The sequence below is a fragment of the Cyanistes caeruleus genome, chromosome Z (assembly GCF_971803275.1).
Source record: "Cyanistes caeruleus chromosome Z, bCyaCae1.hap1.1, whole genome shotgun sequence".
Classification (NCBI taxonomy): domain Eukaryota; kingdom Metazoa; phylum Chordata; class Aves; order Passeriformes; family Paridae; genus Cyanistes; species Cyanistes caeruleus.
This window is the reverse complement of record NC_141732.1, coordinates 42,191,299-42,206,955: the sequence shown is the minus strand read 5'-3', so window position 1 is coordinate 42,206,955 and position 15,657 is coordinate 42,191,299. Positions and strand designations below refer to the sequence as shown.

General features: G+C 45.8%; 3 protein-coding genes across 6 annotated transcripts in view; 1 reads left to right on the top strand and 2 right to left on the bottom strand.

The window, feature by feature from the left end:
• SLC35D2 (solute carrier family 35 member D2) overlaps positions 1–855 on the bottom strand; it is a 24,481-nt gene extending 23,626 nt beyond the window's left edge. For all 3 annotated transcript variants that reach the window (XM_023944994.2, XM_023944995.2, XM_023944996.2), the window contains exon 1: positions 713–855. In XM_023944994.2, the coding sequence (XP_023800762.2) occupies positions 713–855 (143 nt within the window). The remainder of the gene's footprint in view (positions 1–712) is intronic.
• Positions 854–15,657, top strand: LOC111941792 (uncharacterized). 2 transcript variants are annotated; one of them, XM_086869884.1, is made up of 3 exons: positions 854–1,364; positions 2,507–2,581; positions 15,539–15,657. In XM_086869884.1, the coding sequence occupies exons 1-3, from the start codon at positions 854–856 to the stop codon at positions 15,583–15,585; spliced, it is 633 nt and encodes a 210-aa protein (XP_086726010.1). In that variant the 3' UTR covers positions 15,586–15,657. The 2 variants fall into 2 exon arrangements, with proteins under 2 accessions (XP_086726010.1, XP_086726011.1); XM_086869885.1 differs by lacking the exon at positions 15,539–15,657 and adding an exon at positions 3,969–6,555.
• ZNF367 (zinc finger protein 367) lies at positions 1,578–9,006 on the bottom strand. The gene is made up of 5 exons (XM_086869883.1): positions 8,199–9,006; positions 7,053–7,203; positions 5,299–5,418; positions 4,789–4,927; positions 1,578–4,197 (listed from the first exon to the last, which is right to left on the bottom strand). Exons 1-5 carry the CDS (start codon positions 8,556–8,558, stop codon positions 3,957–3,959), a joined length of 1,011 nt encoding a protein of 336 aa, XP_086726009.1. The 5' UTR covers positions 8,559–9,006; the 3' UTR covers positions 1,578–3,956.

Below are 15,657 nucleotides of genomic sequence, written 5' to 3'. Positions count from 1 at the left end.
TCCTGAGTCAGAAGGAACACATAAGGATGATCAAGGTCCAACAAGCACAAATCCAGATGGGAAAACTATGGCCTGGAGGTGAATGCTCAAGTTCCTCTATTTCCCACAGCTGCAAGACTAAGAGTAAAATGCAAAGTGTGAGACGTCTGCAGTTAATGCTGTTGCTTTGCACAATGGTAGAAGATGCTCATTATCATCATGATTCCATATGGGAATTAGAGCCATCAAGTCAAGGACGGAATCTTTCAGTGTTTTTACGAACAAGCCATTTTACTAGGCTAACTTTTCGTTTCTGGCTACCCCAGAAAAGAAAGATGCTGGAAGGAAAATAGTGTTCGGCAGGAACAACTGTTCCTGCGTAGCGGATACGGTGTTTCCCTCACGGGTGTATGAGGTGGTGCGATCCCCTGGGAACAGCGAAAAGACCCCGAAGAAAAGTCGGGCGTTGTCACAACTGTGCCTGCCGTCGGGCGGTGCTGCAGAACTGGTACATATTGGGCACAAGCGGTCTGAAACTGGAGAAGGTAGCCCGGCTCCCAGCACATTACCCACTAGCCGGCTGCCCGGGATCCGAGGTGCCCGTGGGTCATGCCAGCGGGAAGGGGAACGGGAGCGGGAAGGCTCCTCCGCCGGGCATGAGTCTGGCATGGCCGGGCAGCGGCTGTACTAGCACCCGCGGGTGGGGGGCCTCCCGCTCTGCCCCGGCGCTCACCTGTAGGCGCTGAGGAGCGCCTTGTTGACCAGCACGGTGAGGAAGGAGCACGTCCCGTAGAAGAGCGCCGAGAGCACCCTGGGAAGTGCCGGGGACGCGGCGGCGGCGTCCGCTTCCTCCCCCGCGGCCTGCCCGGCGCTCATGGCGGCGGCGAGCGGCGGCGAGCAGGGCCGCACCGCGAGCGGCACCAGGGCGGCCGTGGGGCCACCGCTCCTCCTCCTCCTTCTCCCCGGCCCGTCCCCGGGCGGCGGCGGCGGCGGCACCGGGTCCCGGGGCGGCGGCCCCGCGGGCGGGTCTGGAGCGGCGCCGCGCCTCGCCTCGCCTGTGGGGGGCGTTGCCGCCGGCAGGGCCGGGGCGCCCGTCCAGCGCGGCCTGCGGGGCCCGGCGGCGGGGCCGGCACCGCGCGGAGCGTCCGGCGGCCCGGGGCGCCGCGTCAGCTGCTCCCGAGCCGCAGCCCGGTCCCACCGGCGTCCGGCACACCCCTGCCGTGCTGTTAACCCAGGCCGGTGGCAAAGCGGGGCCTCTGGGGCTCGCCCCCGGCAGGGAGAGGGGCGCGGCCCGCGGGGGCAGACGGCAGGGACAGGGCTGCAGCGAGCTCTTAGCACCCCAGGAGCTCGGCCCGGGCTTCACACGGAGGGATGGACTCTCACAGGTTTCGCAAACTCTACGGAATTTGCCTCGTATAAATAAGTGGTTTAACTTGCATCAGATTTCAAGGGACAGGAAAAATAAACACCTTCAACCTTCTCTGCAACAAGTGTGACTGTCAGAAACAAGGAGGAGGCTGAGTATTTAATAATTACCGAACAGCTGGAACAAAACCAAAATTACCAAAACTATTACCAAAATAATTACCAAAAAAACCTGAAAATTAAATCAAGTTTTTATTAAAAGCATCTATTAAAATGACAGCACATCAGCTCTTCTGCTTTTAACTCATGCCAAACTACAACTCAAACCTTCCAAAGCACTGAACAATTTCTTGTATGTAATCACTTAATAAAACAAAAAGCAGTCTTCCACACTCCATCTTTACTTTTTTTACTTGGTATTTTACCCAAAACTTATCATGATCCAAAACTGCTTCAGCTGTCTGAATTTTGTCTATGGCAAAGTACAATCCAGTGTACTTGTCATATGTCAAAGACCTGAGCAAATATTCTGGCTGACTGAAAAAAAAAAAAATTAAAAACCTCAAACCCAACAACAACAAAAGAAAAACCCACGAAAAAACCAACAACCAATCCTGATGAAGTAAGATTCCAGTCTACAAGCGGTTGGTAATTACAGTCTTCTGCCCTGTGAAATACTACTCAGGAGTAATTCTTAGTTATGATTCAGAATTACAACAGATGTATGTTCAGGGCTCATTTTGGGATCAGATTATTCACATGAAGCCAGATGAACACTCAGCACGTAGTATTTTTTAGAAACCCAAAACCTACATAGATGAATGAATTACTAGTTTTATGTAGGCAAAGTAGGCTTGTATGACTAGAGTTTCCTATTTTTTTCAGAAGCTGAAGCAGAGATTAAACCGTATCACTGGTGCAAAATTATTTACATTCAATGAAAGAAACTTCTTTTAAATTATTCAATTACTTTTTAGTTAAGTGCATCAACATAGGATTTAACAAACTAGGTTAATGAGATTTTCAACCACAACGGGTTATCAGAGAACATACTTCAACAGCTGCAGTTTCTGATGTAAAACCACTCTACTTTTCTGGAATAGCTGTATGCATCTGGTCAGCCGATATCAAGTGATTGATAAAATATTTTCTTCCTTTTCAGTTCAAGTGAGAAGAGGTTTCTCTTCTCATCTGAATTTCCTGACTTCCAACAAGAGGAAGAACTTAAAGCAAGCAGGTCAGTAAATACACATTATTAATATCCCCTTAAGCAGTAGCTTAACAACAACAACCAACAACAAAATAACACACAAAAAGTTCAATCTGAAAACAAAGGTTTGTTAGCATATTAGGAATCTCTGTCTGCCTTCAAAGCAAAATATGATAAAAGATCACCATGAGACAATGCTACTGAAAGTGTACAACATTCACAAAGTGACAAGATACCCTGTTAAACATTTTATATCAGCATTTGAGTACTAGGCAGCATTCTGCAACTTCATTTATTTGGGAAATATATGAAATCACACTGTTAACACACTTGTAACTACTTTGGAAGCCTATTTTCTAATTGTATAGTGAATACTTTTCTGCAGTGTTTACTTTATAGCTGTGCTATTGTTAGTGAACAAAAAATTGGCATGTTATGCTGGAGTAAAGCAGTAAGGTGGCTTTATGCACAGTAAGTATGGAGGCTTCTATTTGCTAATCATTATAAAAGCAATGCTTTAAAACTTAGTGTTTGCTAATAGAAGACCTAAAATAGTTTACTACAAATTCATACCACCCCTTTAATATAAAAGGGGTAAATAACCCCTTTATTAACAAAATCAAGTGCCAAATCACTACAGGGCCCAAAAACACCTGAAAAAAATATTACCAATTGCTTACCTTTTTCTAGACTTTGCAAGACTAATCATTTTCAGACAAAACAATGTGCAAAACTTCCCAACTACACATGTTAGGAGTAACAAGTGCTACCAAGAGATTCTGTTGAAATCAAATCAAAAAAAATGTGAAGCAGCAAAGTCAAGCCTCATATCTTGGGCAGTCACAGTGAAGATATTCCCTGCATGAAGCATTTTCTTTCCCTGTACAAGCTGAGATAACTAACCTTTGCCCTTCACCTTGGAGATGCTAGGTAAAGATACACTGACATTAGAAAAGCATGGTTTCATTGCTGTTTAAAAATATCCCCAGACCCATCATTTTGCTAGACAGTCAGATAAATACTTTTTTTGTCAGCCTTCTTTGGCCACATGTACCATCATCCTGCTAATTGCGAACACTTTGTTCAGAAAGTTTCCTGTGAAATCTGCTTCAGATAAATGAGTTAACCTTGCAAAATCTAGCTTTCCACAACACATAAATTTGTCAACCCTGCCTTATGCAGTCCCATATTTACAAAATACTTAGAAATTTTACATCAGTCTTCTACCTTATCAAAAGTGCAATTCTCTCACCCCATGTTATGGGGCAACAACATTCTTCATAAATTCTACAGAATAGCAGCCTATTATAAGCAAATAAGGTGCTTAGCTTATGCTTGGGATCTAACTGGTTAAGTAACACCAGAAAGTACATTTTTTATGGACAGAGACTGCTCTTCCTATCTACTGTCGCAGGGGTGCCACAGCTAAGTTTGCCAGCTCAATGAGTGCCAGCGCACCATGCATGCGTTCACGCTGCTCCTGGAGGCGGTGGTGGCGGGCAGCTGAGTGAGCACTGTTTTTATCTTCATCATCCTCTTCGTCAGACTGGAGATACTCCATTGGGTCCTGTTGTTCCTGATCCGTTTTCTGGATTGCTTTGGTCTTCAAAGCAGGAGCACGTTGCTCTCTAGTCTCCCAGTATCTATAATATCAAATATGAGGAATGCTTGTAACAATACACACAACTGACTCACACGCCACAATTTAAAACGGACAAAAACCTCCCAAGTACCAGCTTGCATCCAGCTAGCTGGGCACTGCACTTGGCTTTATCTTTCAGCCCTTATATGGTAATATTTAAGCAGTCAGAAACCTTCTTTACTCAGTATTTTAAGTATAAAGTGCCCAAGTGAACATCTGTGATTTCTTGTCTCCATGGTGTTTTCAGCAGGCATTTCTCCTTATACATACAGAGCACATCATACAAATGCAAATTTAGCAAAACTGTAGCACTAGCTAATTAAGTATTAGCAGGTGTTTACCAAGCAAAAAAAAATTATACAAGAAGTGAGCAAACACACCACAAAACTAAACTGTAATAAAAAAGTTTCATAGGGAACTTTGTCTTGACCAGGAGTACATAATTCTTCAAAGAGGGGCAAGGCCACGCTGATGTTTACCAAAAGAACATTTAGTTTCGGTTTCTTGGGGTTTTACTGTCCTGGAGAATAAATGCTGTGTCAGACAACCCTTTTAAGTATTTAGAGAAAGATGACACCATGAGAAAACTTACTTTGCTAGCCACTCAGCCACAGCTTTATTGTCAGCCGTCTGCTTCTTACTCAGCCTGTCAGTGAGCTCTTCCCTCTTCAGTCGGGCGTAAGGATGCTTGGGACAATGACGGTTTGCATGTGTGAATCTGCTTAAACAGCCTTAAAAACCAGAGTAACAATGAAGACTTGTTACAGAAAGCAGCCAACCAAAGAAAGTGTAACATATGTGAGATGGAAATGCCACTGAAACCAACCTTCCCCATTCCCAAATCCTAGGTCTGGCTGACCTAGAGGTTCTAGTTGCAATGTTAGTAACATGCCCCATTATTTTATACACTAGTATCCACTGATAGAGAATGTATGCAATACTTAGATACATACTTGCAGAATTAGGCAGCTTCTGCAGGGCTCTTCCCTTCCCTTAAAGTTCCACCAAAACTTAACTCCAAAGCTTTTGCGATGTGAACATGCATATATTTCCAATATTAGTCTGACCCCAGAAAGCTGCAAATTGTTCTCTGATGACTCACCATTCTCTGAGCAGACAAAAGGCTTCTCTCCTGTGTGGAGACGCTGGTGAGTCTTGAGCTGCCCACTCTGTACGAAGGCTTTCCCACAGTCTGGGTAGTCACATAAATAAGGCCTTTCACCTTGAAAGTAGTAACACAAGAGATTTATGAAAGATGACTAGAAGTGTTATAGTAACCAGTGGTGGTCCCTGGCTTGAGACTTGCACAAACCCTCCTTTTACCTACTCAGAAACTTACATCTACATAAAAAATCCTAGTGTGCTTTGAAGTACATGCTCTATGCTATATTTCCAAAGACAAAAAAAATTGTGCTTTTCCTTGTCGTATTTTCTGATTCAAGACTCTCAGACAGCACTACATAAATTTAGTGAAACTGTGCATATGTAGAGCAGGAAATATATAAAGTAAATGGACAAGTAATGTAATTCAGATGTTGTAACCAGAAAAATTTTATCCTTACTATAGCCTCAACTAGGGTAAAATATCTGAGGTCAACATTACTACAAGGTCCTAGGAATATCTCATTAGGAGAAATAACTCATGTTTAAGAAAATTTATAAAGACGGAGATTGCATGAGAAACTTATTCCAGATTTAAGTTTTCTTAAGACAGTCATCAAGGAAGATTTCTCCATGCATACTGCAACCAGAAGAGCAAGGGTAGCAGGTGTCTCCTTCCTCAAGCGTATCTGACGGCAAACACTACACAAAGGCATGCCATACTACCACCCTCAGGAAGGCAACAAAATGAGGATAAGTCTGGCTCACTAATTCGGAGGAATGACAGGATAAGCTCTTCTCAGTTAAGTAGTTCTCACAAGTTCAACTTCAATTTCAAGTGAAGTAACACCTTTTGACCAAAAAACATTAAGAATGCTGTTGTTTAATATCATTATCTAAATTAGTCACAGTGACTTGAGTCAGAAAGAGATGGTGAGAGCCAAGGCTTTCATGGGATTTTGGTTGGTTAGTTTGGAGGGAAGTGTTGGTGGTTGTGTCTGTATTGTGAGCTACATTTGTTCATATTTTATGGCAAATACATAGTTGTGTTACAGAAATAAAATGTATTTGCTTTGTTTAAAAAGAAACAAACAGCATCTTCAGTTCAAGTTCAGCTGGATATTGAGTGAGTTCATCATATATTTTAACTTAACTGCAAATTACTTTCTAAACACAGTTCAGTAAATTAGCATGATCTTCTCCATCCTAAAAAATTGATTTTAGGAGGAGGGAATAAACATCTGGGTGGTGATTTTAAGCATGTGGACTCTTCTTTCAATATTTAAGCACTTCCTAGGATGTTACAATCCTGAAGTTGCCAGACGCTTTTTGAGTTACTGTAACCTCTTACAGCAAAACTTCAATTGTGATGTGAAAAATACATCAACAAGGAGGAAACAAATCACAGAGAAGAGGCAATTAGGATACAAAGTGCTACCAAGCTCAAGTACAGAGCACCAAGCGCAAGACTAGTTCTCCCTCTTAAAAAGTGACATTGACAGATAAAGTATTTACACAATTTGCCTATACTATTATAGCCCAGATTGCTGCTACACTTCCCCATAACAAACAGGGTTACAAGGACTTTGATTAACAAGCACTGCCAGAATAGGATGATTAATTTAGCAGTTACAATAAAATCATAACAGGTGAAGTTCTTTGGGGTTCCTTCATGTTTGTTTGGGAGGTTTCAATTCCTTTGCTCATGCTTCTGAAGGGGCTCTCCCCAGCTATTCAACCCTTCCTTTTACTCACCAGTGTGAGTTCGTTTATGGGCTTGCAGCGACTTCTCTCGTGGAAAGACCCTGTTGCAAATATTGCAGCGTATCCTGCTGGAAGAGTGCTCTCCTTCACTGATCAGGTCTCGGACGGTGTCTGCTCTTGGACGGCCACGTCTTATTCCATCCTGGGTGTAAATAACGAGGCAACTAAACTCAGGCATTTCCTCCCCCTGCAATTTGGCCAACAGGCACATCATCTTCTGGAGTGACAGCACGACCAAGGATGGTGCTGAGGCAGAACAGAGCCACACCAGACCGCCCAGCCCATTCCTAACTCACTCCTAATGGCTGCAAGTGCAGGAGGGGAGATAACATGCACCACCATGTGCTCAGGAGTATGGGGAGAAACTGACAACAGGACCACAGAATGGGTCAGGCTGAAAGGGACCACAGCTGGTCATCTGCTCCAACCTCCCTTCTCAAACAGAGCCATTCTAGAGCACATGGCACAAGATTGTGTCCAGGCAGTTAAGTATCTCCAGTGTGGGAGACTCCAAAACCACTCTGGCCAACCTGTGCCAGTGCTCAGTCACCAACATGATAAAGAAATCCCTCCTTATATCGAGGTGAAATTTCCTGTGCATCAGTTTCTGCCTATTGTCTTTTTTTCCTACAGCTTGTCACAAGCAAGCAGATCCTGGCTCCATCCGCTTGGCATCTTTATTAGATATTTATATCCATTAATAAGGTCCTCTCTCAGTCGTCTCTTTTCGAGGCTGAACAGCTCCCTCAGCCTTTCCTCATAATAAAAACACTCCAGTCTCTAAATCCTCTTTGTTGTCCTACACTGGACCCACTCCAGGAGGTCCATGTCTCTCTTGTACTGAGGAGCCCGGAACGGGACGAAGCACTCCAGATGCGAGGAGAGAGAGGACAAGGAGGTTTGGGTTGTTTTTTTTTTTCGATGGTGAGGGGGCTTTTTCAGGTTTATTTTTTCACTTTTGAAAGGAGGGAGCACGGGCAGCCGGCCGCTCCAACCCCTGCTCTTGCTCGCGGCGCGCGCGCCGCTGCCGGAAGTGACTTCACTTTAAATGTCCGGGCGGAAGCGCGGGAGGGGCGCGCGCCGCGGAGTCACCCTGTAAGCGCGCGGCCCGCCCGCCCCCGCCCGCCGCGCACTCACCTTCAGGTGCCGGTGTCGGCCGCCGCTCCCCGGGCTCCCCGCCTTCTCCTCGTCCCCGCCGGGGACTCTGCCCGCTCCCCCGCGAGGCGGCGGGAGGGCTGACGGGCCGGCGGTGCTGTCGCCGCCGCCCGGGCTGAGGGTCACGTTGTGCGCGTTCTCGCCCCAGCGCCAGGGGTAGACCATGAAGTCGCTGAACCCGGGGCTGGTGGGGACGGGCGGGACGGGCATTGGCTCCTCGCCTCCGCTCCCCCCCGAGGAGGGTTTGATCGGGGTGGTTTTGATAACGGAGACCAGGACGCGCTTCGGGGAGTCCTGGCAAAAAATCACCGGGGGGGCACCCGGGGGGAGCCGCTCCGCCATCGCCGAACCCTCGCGGGCAGCGGCGAAGGGAGTGTGGATAGAGAGGGAAAGGAGAGCGCTCCGCGGCGGCACGGCCCCGCCGTCCGCGCCCGTGTCCCGGGATGAGCCGTGCAGCCGCACCGAGGTCCCGCGGCCGTCGCCACCTGTCGCCGCCCCGGCCCGCCTCAGCCGCTCATCACTGAGGACGACGGCTCCCTGTGGTCTCGGTAGCTTGCCCTCCGCACCCCTCCGCCTCCGCGGCCACCCCCGACCGGATCCGCCAAGTCAGCGGCGGCCCCCGGCCATGGCAGCGGCCGGAGCAAGCAGTCACAGCGTCCCCGCACCTTTCCGAAGCGAAGCCGGCCCCGCTGGCAGCCCCGGTCCCGGCGATGCCCGAGGAGGAACCACCGCAGCGGCCGCGATACCTCCGCGCTCGCAGCCCGGGCCGAGCCCCAGGTTTTCCCGCGTTACGTTTCGCGCCCGAGCACAGCCAATCATCCAGCCCGGCGCGAGTGTCACGGGGAGTCTGTTCCCGCCGGCCAACCGCTGGGCGGGAAAGTCGGCGGCCGCGCCTCTAGGGGCGGGGCCGGAGGGCGAGGCCGGGCGGCTGCTGCCATCCTATTGGGCAGAAGCTGGGCTCATGGCCCCGGAGGAGGCGCTGATTGGCCCGCCACGGCGGGGGCGGGGGGAGGCAGGGGTGGTGCGCCCGGGCAGGTTTGGCGCGCTGTGGCTGTGGGCGGGAAGCGCGGGCCAATCCCTTTGCAGCGCAGCGGAGTTGGCGCGCCCGGCGGCTTAAAGGGGTCGCCTGGCGTTGGGACAGCGGATCGTGGCTTCCTTCCCCTGCCGGAGCCCTGCCCTCAGCGGCGGACAGACCTAGGAGCCGGCTGGCTGGCTGGCTGGCTGGCTGGCTGGCTGGCTGGGAGGGCACCCCCGTGAGCTGCCGCGGGGATCGTTGGGCGGGCGGGGTCGGGACGGCGGGGCCGTTATGGCGCTGGCGGGGCCTCCCGTGGAAACGCCCCGTTTAGCAGCGGTGCCCGTGGCAACAGGGTATTCGTAGCTGTACAGCTACACGCACCCGGTCCCTGCTGTTAGGCTGTGAGAAGTAGGCAGGAGACGTTGTCACTGCCCTCGAATCGGGAATTTTAGGAGAGTCTTAAGGCAGGTGGTATAGGTAACAGGATAATGCCAGACTTAATTCAGTAGTGTCCAGTGATAGGACGAGGAGCAATGGCCCTAAACGAAAACACAAAAAGTTTTACCTCAACGTGAGGTTGCTCCAGCCCGAGAACATAATTTGCATTTATTACATTAGTAGCTGAATTATGAGGCCAGTACCAGGAGCACAGAGAAGCCACAGAGCTGTAAAAATGGTGAGGTCTTTTTTCCCCCAGATCTATTTTTTTTGTTGTTTGTATGCTGCAGACTGCTGCCTTGTGAGAGTGTTAGCAAGCATCACGGCTGAGAGGAACAGGAAAGTGGAGAGAAGAGCAGGTTTGCAGCATATGACTACTTTCGGATAATGGGAAAAACCTACCAGTTCTTCCAACGCAGAGGCTCGTAATACAGGGCTGCAACATTCCTTGTCCATCCTGAGAGCAGCAGCCCTTTCACTATGAATTACAGTTGAATTTGCCCCAACTGCTCTTTTAAACTAACTAAAAATCCTCAAATATTTGCTTAGGCAAATTCTTCTTCTTTGTAACGCTACCCCAGCTTCTCGAAGCCAGTATTAGACTTGGAAGTCATACCATTGCTATGCCAGGTCAGGCATTGCTTACCAGGCTATAAAAAAAATGCTGCAGCTTGTAACATTTGTTTCCAAAATGAGCAAACACGTTTCCAAATGCTTGGGTCTGACCCCCTTGGAAACCTTTGGCCCTAAAAATAACCCATGGTAAATAGTTCTGGTAATGATGTTGCAGAGAAGTAGTAATACAGAAAAATATGTTAAAATCTACTTAAAAATACACATTGAAAAAAAAAAAAAAAAAAAGGAAAAATTACTCATGTTAAAATAATTGTATCCCAAGGCCAAACTGCAAATACACTTCATAACTTTCCAAAACTACATGCCTAATGCTTCAGATAGTACATTTAGCTGCTACAGAACTCCAGTGATGGATGGGATTAACATTGTGAGCTGGTATACAGAACTAGGTATTGGGAGTAGTACAGTGCACTGTGAGCAACTGAATATCTCCATATTTAACCTATGCTGCCCTAATGTACACATTATGTTTTGTGATGACTTTCAAGGGCCTAGCAGCAGAGTAACTTCTTTACATGGATCTTGTAAATTTTTCTAGTGCCAGCTAATAGATTTTAGTTAATTGAGGCAACACGAGAGAAGGAAGAGGTTAGTTGATACCACATCTGGTATTTTAACAGTAGTTACCAATAGTGTTTCATGTTGTAATAGCCATAACCACAGAGAAATTAACTTTTTCTCCAGATCCTGCCGCTGGAATAGAAAATGTGCATATAGAATGTACCATGCCTAAAGGGCTTAAAATAATCTGCTTTTCAGTACACAGTCATAAGTATTGTGATATATTTTTAGAATAATTCATGTAACATGTAAAACCAGTTCTAAAGTAATCATCTGAACTGTAGTGTCTTAGCAATATTAAATATGTTTACTTTTCATAGTAAAGTGCTATGCTATGATGCTATGCTGCTAGCTTAATGTGTGTTTTGGTTTGACCCTGGCTGGATTCCAGGCACCCACCAAAGCCTCTATCACATCCCTCTGCAGCTGGACACAGGAGAGAAAATTTATTGAAAGTTCATGGGTTGAGATAAGGACTGGGAGAGATTGCTTACCAAATACTGTCATGGGAAAAACAGGCTCAGCTTAGAGACATGAAGTGAATGTATTACTGACAAAATCAGAGCAGGATAGTGATAAAGTAAAATAACCCCTTAAAAACAGCTCCCTGCCAGCTCTGCCTCCTACCCCAGCAGCACAGGGAGGCAGGGAATGGGGGTCATGGTCAGTTCATCACCCAGGGCTTCTCCCACTGCTCAGGGAGGGGAGATGTTTCCCTGCTGCACTGTGGGGTCCCTCCCACAGGAGCCAGTTCTGCATGAACTTCTCCAGTGTGAGTCCACTCTGCAAACTGCTGCAGTGTGAGTCCATCCCATGGGCAGCAGTCCTCCCAAAACTGCTGCAGCCTGGGTCACTCTTACAGGGTACAAGTCCTTCAAGGACAGTCTGCTCCAGCATGGGGCCTCCCTTGCTGGGGTTCACAGATTCCTTTGTGCATCCACCTATTCCAGCGTGTGTCTCCCCCATGGGCTGCAGGTGGATCTCTGCATCCCCATGGACCTCCCTGGGCTGCAGGGGCACAGCTGCCTCACCATGGGCTGTGCCAGGGGCTGAGGGGGAATCTCAGCTCTGGTGTTTGGAGCACCTCCTCCTTCTCCTTCTGCACTGACCTTGGTGCCTGCAGAGCTGTTCCTCTCGTATGTTCTCACCCTACTCTTCTCTGGTCACAATTACATTTGCACTTGTTTTCCTTTCTTAAATCTCAAAGGAGTGTTATCACCACTCCTGACCAGCCCAGCCTTGGCCAGCAGCATGTCCACCTTGGAGCCACCAGGGACAGGCTCTGCCAGATATGGTGGAAACTTCCAGCAGCTTCTCACAGAAGCCACCCCTGTAGCACTGCCCCCCACTCCCCCAAAGCTTGGCTTTGCAAACCCAATTCAATGCATTAAAACATTAATATTTTAATGTAGAAACAAGAAAAAGTTCTCTCTGAGAGTTAAAGGACCAAAATAATGAATCATGATACAACCTATAGTCATATCAAGTACTGCTTTTTACAATAAAACATACCTTTTATCACACATGACGTAAGACAGGAATTGTGAAAGGATAGGGAGCAAGGATTCAAGAGAAAGCAGGAAAAATACCTGTTCTATCTAGCTGGTTAGACTCAAGAGGGAAATGACAAATTACGGAGTTTGAGGATAGTAAACTCTTTCAGAAATAAAAACAACTAACCCTGTACCAGAACAAAACATGACAAATAAAGATGAAAAGAGGTATTCTACTTCTTTAAAGCCTGCACTTTAGATTATGGTCTTTAGGTAGATAATAACAAACAATCATACTGCATGGAATTTTATTATGTTATAATATGGACTTTATATAAAAACCTTAACAATGATAATAATATCTTTTATCTAAGTCTTTATTGTCACATTTTTCAAGTTTCTGGATCTCTTTTCTGAGCATTTAGATTCCACTCTAGGACTAACATTCACAACCCGTGAGATTTTCACTGCTGGGACTGAGACCTCTTTGCAATGGGTGGCTCCAGTGATCTGACAGTGCCCCATTTGAATCCCTACACACACCACACTCACACTGTTAGACAACCTTCCTTTGCCATCTTGACCCCACATTTCCCACACCAGCGTCCCAGATACTAAGTTCCTGTAAGTATTTTGGTCGTGATGCAGCGACTCAGTAGCAGCACACACTGTTTCTAAGGAATCCCTGGGCTTTTACATGCTTACAATCTTTGTGCCCACCCTCTATGCCCCTTGCACTTGTCTCTTGATCCAACAGTGATATTTTGGCTGAGGTCTTCTCCTTGCTCATTGGGTCAAGCAGAATCTCTAGGTGACTGGCCACCCCCACCCCTACCAGCTAGCACCACAGGTCCCTGTGACCTTTGTTAGCAGAAGGTCAGTGCCTGTTTGTGGCTCCTTTGGTGGGGCTCCAGACATTTGCTGCCAGCCAGGACATAATGTCCAGCTCACATACAAAGCTCTCAGCATTAGGTGTATTCCTCTACAAGCGTGTCAATCTTTGGTGATGCAGCTCTCTTTTTGGTTTAAGATTTCATGTAGACAGTTTTGCTTAGTAGATTTGTGTTGCTGGAAAAACGTATGTGATGGCTACATCCTCTAAGTGTTACCCTGTCTACCTCTTCTGGCGCCCTGCCCCAGAATGGCACCTTGAGCCATGTGATGTGTTTGGGATGTTTCTCCCTCAGACAGGAGAGATGTAGGCACTAGAAAACGAAATGTCCAGGGCTGAGAAAGTATCTGGAAGAAAGATCAAAGACATGATTACCCTTGCTGGTGGTTAGGTACTTAGCTGTAAAGGTCAGAGAAACACCAGTTACTGTTCTCAATTCTGTATCTTGTAATTGGGCACTTTTGCACCTTGAAAAAAAGAAATGGGAAAAAAAAAGAAAAATAAGCAAGGGCTCTTTTGGTAAAAATGCCATATTCCATATCTACACCTGTTAGGCAATCTATGTAGCATGCTGTTCTGTCCATGTGAAAAATCCACTTGTGGAAAGAATGTAGATGGAGTAGCCACTTAGGCAGGCAGCCCTCATCTTGATTTAACATGAGTCACTTGCTGTCAGAAAAGTTAGGCGCCTATGCATAGTGCTCAAACTGTGAGATTCAGGCTTTGCCTGTAAATATGCAGTTGTGCCGAAGCCATCACTGCTACTTTTTGGTGTAAAATTCCAGACACAACATTTGGTTACACGCTGACAGTAAAATTCAAGTTTTCCTTGTCTGCCTCTGTTGTTTGTGTAAGTATGTAGCTTGACAATCACACACTGATTGCACATAGTGAAAAGCTGTGAAAGGAATGAGAAGGAGGTGTTTTTACAAACAAACTGTGGGCCTGCTGGTAGATAAAACAGTAGAAAGGTGAAAGAAGCAATGGTAGGAGCCATAAATTCCAGAAGTATTCCACTAATTAACACAGACTGTTACCCAAGGACAGCACTAAATTCCTGGATTTAGAGAAAAAAAAAAGACAGAAAGAAAAGGGTTGGGGGGAGAGGATGCACATTAGAAGAGGGTCTGTATTAGGCAATTTGGGAAGTCTGTACCTCTCAAGTACCTAAGACAATGGGGAAAGAGAGAAGGAAATGGGGTTCAGAAATTAGGATAAAAAGGAGCTGCATCCCCCAGCAATTTGAGAGATGCCATGGGAAATTGCCCCATGACCTCTTCTTTTATTAATGAATAAAGCTATGGGATTTCTCTGTCTGCTTTTTAGACATAAATCTCTGGCACTGTGGATTAATTTTCCTGACAACTGCAAGCAAAAAAGAGATTGCAAATTAATTCTATTTATCATGCAAGAGTTTTAATCAGTTTGGAGGCTGGAACCTCTTACAGAAATTTTGGTTTGATTGACAGATCAGAGCATCAGAAAACAAAGAATTTTTTTAAAGCTTTACATTAATTTTAGGAAACAGAACAATACAGATAAAGACAAGATAAATTTGTAGCAAACAATGGATTTGGCTGTCATTGTGGAATCTCTCTGAGCAGTTCGACTTTTTTTCTTTTGAGGCTTCATGAAAAAAAAGCCAAATCCCACAGAACATCTAATCTCTAATCTTACTGCTGAAATATTTCTGAATTCCTCATATTCATCCCTCTCCAGAGACACTATGACCTTCAAAGTACCTATTAAAGCTGCAAGGACATTTCAGTCAGTGATGGCACTGAACCACGATGGTTGTCTGTTATCTTTCATAAACAGCATAATTTTGATTCAAACCTGTAGAATATTTAAATAAAAATATTTCTAAAAATTCTAAAAAACTTTCTTGATACAATGTGTGCCAAGGAGACCTAATGTAGATGCTGCAATTTTTACCAAAAGGCTCCAAAAGATCCACAGAGATTTGGTAAGTTTTCTGATATGCTGTAATAATGTGATGGTGTTAATGTCTTTCTCCAGATTAGTAGAGGACAAAATAGCTTTCCAGTTCCCTCTTCACACTGAAAACACATGAAGTTTCATCTTTCTACAAATCAAACCAACAATTCAGAGGCAAATAAGGTTGATCTAAGTGAACATTTCTCATACGGTATTTTATTACTTTATCACATTATTGAAAGTTTATTCATGAATTTTTGTTAATCATAGATTTTGCAACATAAGAACTGTGCAGAAATAATGATATTTTTCCTTTGTTGACTTAAGTTTTTCTGTTTTTAATTTGAAGCATTTCAGAGCCTGAGAGATTTGACTCAACTTACCAGGATTTTGTAAAGCTCTTTGCTAGCAGATAATTGCCTGAACTTACTGTCATTAATTCCATGCAAAACAGTTTGTGATCTCTTC

Bases quoted from the DNA above. Each gene is read 5' to 3' on its own strand.
- LOC111941792 (XM_086869884.1), top strand. From the start codon at position 854: ATGGCGGCGGCGAGCGGCGGCGAGCAGGGCCGCACCGCGAGCGGCACC. The intron at 1,365-2,506 runs GTTTCGCAAACT...CTTCCTTTTCAG, and splicing joins GGAGGGATGGACTCTCACAG to TTCAAGTGAGAAGAGGTTTC. The intron at 2,582-15,538 runs GTCAGTAAATAC...TTTAATTTGAAG, and splicing joins GAAGAACTTAAAGCAAGCAG to CATTTCAGAGCCTGAGAGAT.
- ZNF367 (XM_086869883.1), bottom strand. From the start codon at position 8,558: ATGGCGGAGCGGCTCCCCCCGGGTGCCCCCCCGGTGATTTTTTGCCAG. The intron at 7,204-8,198 runs GTGAGTGCGCGG...ATTTACACCCAG, and splicing joins GCCGACACCGGCACCTGAAG to GATGGAATAAGACGTGGCCG. The intron at 5,419-7,052 runs GTGAGTAAAAGG...ACTACTTTCAAG, and splicing joins CCATAAACGAACTCACACTG to GTGAAAGGCCTTATTTATGT.